Source organism: Leuresthes tenuis, unplaced genomic scaffold, assembly GCF_036924035.1.
Source record: "Leuresthes tenuis unplaced genomic scaffold, fLeuTen1.0.hap1 SCAF_7, whole genome shotgun sequence".
Lineage (NCBI taxonomy): Eukaryota > Metazoa > Chordata > Actinopteri > Atheriniformes > Atherinopsidae > Leuresthes > Leuresthes tenuis.
The window spans coordinates 10,398,097-10,402,404 of record NW_027325361.1 but is presented as its reverse complement, the minus strand read 5'-3'; the positions used below and the strand labels follow the sequence as shown (position 1 = coordinate 10,402,404).

General features: G+C 37.9%; 1 protein-coding gene across 1 annotated transcript; it reads right to left on the bottom strand.

Moving 5' to 3' along the window:
- Positions 1–288: 288 nt before the first annotated feature.
- lsm4 (LSM4 homolog, U6 small nuclear RNA and mRNA degradation associated) lies at positions 289–3,786 on the bottom strand. The gene is made up of 5 exons (XM_072389227.1): positions 3,697–3,786; positions 3,184–3,225; positions 2,663–2,761; positions 1,520–1,700; positions 289–1,233 (listed from the first exon to the last, which is right to left on the bottom strand). Exons 1-5 carry the CDS (start codon positions 3,697–3,699, stop codon positions 1,124–1,126), a joined length of 435 nt encoding a protein of 144 aa, XP_072245328.1. The 5' UTR covers positions 3,700–3,786; the 3' UTR covers positions 289–1,123.
- Between the last annotated feature and the right edge of the window lie 522 nt (positions 3,787–4,308).

Below are 4,308 nucleotides of genomic sequence, written 5' to 3'. Positions count from 1 at the left end.
TTCTAATAGCAGAACTGAAACGTATGAAAATTACTTGAAATTCAAGTCTGGAATGTGCACTTGAATCCCATCTGAATGATTGGATTTAGAATTTTACTCTGAGGAGCTCATCTATCTTGTTACCAGTTATTGACACTGTACACCTTATGACAGATCTTTTGTTTTTAAAGCAACACCTCTTTGCACCGGGGTACTTATTTCCCTCGGTTAAAGAGACTAATCCCTCCCTCACTGCTCGTCGTCAGCTCCAGCCAGCTCACGTACCAGTAAAAAGAAAAAGAGACGATCCACTAAACTCCGTTTTATTTGTTATGAACATGGAAAAGCACCAGTGCAAGATGTCAGGGAGGAGATTTACAATCTCGAGGTTGACTCTTAAAACATGGGGACTGTTTAAAGATCAAGACAGCTGCTTTAACAAAAGCTGTTTTATTATCATGTTCTCATGTAAATAAATTACAATATCGTCTTTTGTTACAAAAATAAAATGAAACGCAACCAACCAGATGCATGCTGGGACTTTTCCTTGAAATCCTAATTATCATTGTGTAGTCTTACAAATGCTTTAACAAAAGTGTTCAATGACTGAATCCTCTAAGCTGTCAGTCTACTGCTCACCTGCTGTGATCAGATCATAACAGAACAGACAAAAGAAGTTTTGAACCACATAATATTAACAAAGAGCACAGAAATTAAGTTTAAAAAGTATTTTCACAACAGAATTTGGAGCTGGGTGCTTTCCACACCATGAAAACTACACCTGAGGAAACAGCTATCCAAAAAGCTAAAAGTAAAAGCCTTCTGCAAAAAGCAAAACTGATGCCGAATATTACAGTGTCATTTATGATGTTTTCTTAATACAAAAGGATGACTGTCGCTTCTGTGCGATACACTGGCATGTGGTCATTGTAAAAAAGAAACAGAAGAAAAAAATCCCTAACAATAGAAAAAAAAAAAAAAAAAACTCTTTGTGGCTTCTCTCATACGTCTCCCAGTGTGATTCTGCAACGATCAGTCCTTCTAAACGTGACAGCAGAAAGAAACAGCAGAGAATTCTCTTCATGTCTTGAAGCAGGAATCACTCTATCAACATGATGTGTTGTCAAAGATGCAGCGCTGTCGGTCAGTGCTGGTTTTTCATTCCCTGCGGTTTGCCTGGTTTCTTATCGGGCTGCTGCTGCTGCTGGCCCCGACCAGGACCGGACAACCCTCTGCCACGGCCACCAAACAAACCTACGGCGAGGACACAAGAGGACAGGAGCTTTGTGTTGGCTCTGATAATAAAACCTTTACTCGATTTATTAGGAGAAATGCATTACGCAGCCAAAGTTAAGTTGGGTAATTCATCTTTTTTATATATATATATATATATATATATATATATATATATATATATATATATATCTCTATAAACTTATATTCTAAACAAACTCTTTCGCAGAGAAATTTGGAAACAAGCTAAAGCTGTTGTGCTAATATAATTGTATATACATTGACTGCAAAAGCTGCTTCATCTCACCTCGGCCGGCTCCTCCTCTTCCTTTTCCCTGCTGTTTGTTCTGCTGGGCACCACCACGTCCGCGACCCTTCGACACCACCTCCTCCTTCACCATGTCGATGATCTCATCTGGGATTCGCAGATACTTTATGGTGCTTCCTCGGATATAACACTCTGGCATCCTCCAGAACTTATCTCCATCCTGCGAGAAGACAGAGAGTGCAGAGAGTATCCTATCTACTCCACCATTTACTGATCAACATCCTTCAGTGTAAAGATTGTGAGGAAAATCCCACATGTACACTCTGTTACACATGAAAAAACTTCCCAACAACCCTGAGAACGTTACAACTGTACTAATCAATATAATGGCTAAAAAATAAATTAATTAAAAAATGGGGGAAATTAGTGATATCCAGATGATGTTATGATCATTAAGAAAAACTATTAAATAGTTTCTGGTTACAGTTGATCAAATGTAGAAATCAACTTTTTCTTTGTTTTCTTTTAAGGAATCCTTTTTAATGTCAACTTGGACTTCATTATATGAAATACTAAGTAATGGTTAAAACCTTTTTCAACACTTTCCGTCTCTTGAACCTTCAAATAGACTTACTTAAGTGTGTCTTAACTGTTATTATTAGAGTCCTGCACAGGATGAAACTGGTATCTAATCACAGTTGCCAGCTTAGTCGACTTCTTGAACTGACAAAATCATCCCCAAAATTTAATGTAAAACTGCCCCCCAAGTGTCCAGCAGCCTGATTATGATTAGACTCCTGCGTGGCTGTGTTGTGTTTGAAGGATTGTGAGTTTTATTCTGGCTCCCGTGTTAACAGATTAGAGCATGCACACCGACTCATTAAGCTGCACTGCAGCTGCGTCCCATCCAGATTTCACTACGTTGCCATATTTCATGGGTGATACCTGCATACAACTGGTCTCAACTTACGAATGGGCAACTTGTGTCTTCACTTTTCAAATCATCAACCACAAAACTAACAATATACATGTGTGCTTACACTTGTTATTGGAACTCCACATGTGAACAAATCATGAAGGACACACTTTAATGCCAGGTTTAAACAGGATTTTTATCATTGATGGGGGAACTTTATCTACAATGTCAGTGTCTACAGTGCAGTGAGTGCAGATCAGCCTTACCCTGGAGGTGCAGATGACTTCTCTCAGGTTGATGTTCATCCAGTTGTCACAACTGACCAGGTGGCCATTGTAGGTCTCTCCATTCTTTAACTCCACCAGCTAAGAAGAGGAAGAACAACACAGACCGCAAATATTTCTTAAACAGACAGTTTACTTTCATTGTAATCCACAAAAAGAATACAGCTACGAGAAACAAACTAAAGTCAGGTTAATAAGATTAGATGTAATTTTTTAGATAATAGCAAACTAGTGATAGAAAAGCCAGCAGTAAATAAATAACAACAAGAACACAGAATATTACGAGAACAAAATCTGAAATTAAACCCAACAAAAGTAGAAAGCCAAATCTGAATTGAAATTAGAATAACTTATTTCAATGACTTTGTCCCAGTCTGTAAGACATTTCAAAGTTTACCTTTTCCTGTCACACTCATGATGATACTCAGTATATATTGTTGCATTGTTAACCAACATTAAAATAGGTCAGGTTTGTGCCAGTGAAAGAGTCGGTGTCTCCTCACCATAGGATGGTTCTGGGCAGTCTTCAGCAGAGACAGGGGAAGCTGATAAATGACAAATAGGTCACATGAAAAAATTGATGATTAGTGGAATGAACAGGGGAACAATTGATTTATTCATTTTGCTTTAGGTAAATCACCATGGTCTGGCCGATAATAGCAGCTCTTTGGAGCTTTTTCAGACGACTTCAGTTTGATGACACTTAAAAACGAGTCATATAAACTATTGTTAAAACAGTCTAACCAAGTTTAGATATACACGAGGTCGTATACTTCATTTTCAAAATGACGCAGAAGATTTCTGCAGCCATTTGTTACGTCTGAAAGCCTTCAATTAAACTATTTTTCATGAATGAAATTCAATTTAGCAACAACGGCTAACATCAGTTCGTTCGCTAGCTACCGCCTGTTCCGCAACACCAGTGCTGCTAACGCTTTTTTTGTTATTCGAGTAGTATATTTGCCATTTGAAAGAAAAAACACTTAGGCACTCGAGCCTAATGATTTAATACTTACCATGTTGATGGTTTCTTATTTTCTTTATTGTGTCTTACGTTCACTAGCACGATTTTTCGCACCTACTCGTATTCTTCTTCGTCTATTAGGTTTCCCGGCTGTATTAAAGCATGCTGCCCCCTACTGTCAAAAATGTGTATCTCCAAACATTTGCGTGTGTTTTCACCCTAAAGTAGTTGCTCTGCGAAATGTTCTCTTGCTGAATGCAATATCATTGAGAGTGATTTAAGAGATTTTGTCGTTAAGTTAGCACATCGCCATGTTATACAGATGAGATGCTGCTTTCCTAAGGCTGAAATAGTACACGATTCATTGCAATTTTCGCACAACATTGTATGTTGACTATATCCCCCAGGTCTCTCTGTGCTGATGTAAGCCTGTTCAAATTAAAGCTGAGAGAATGCACTTTAATTTAATGTCAATTATTTTATTTCTAACTGAAAGTACTGATAAGCCAGATCATACCAAAAAGTGCGCGACTGTTCAACTCAACATGGGATATTCAGAGTCTTAGACTATCGACTTCTCAGATAAAGTCTGAAATAAGCTTATTAGGCAAGGTTATTCTTTTAATATGTAATGTTGCAACTCGTGTACAATAATGGTTCTTCT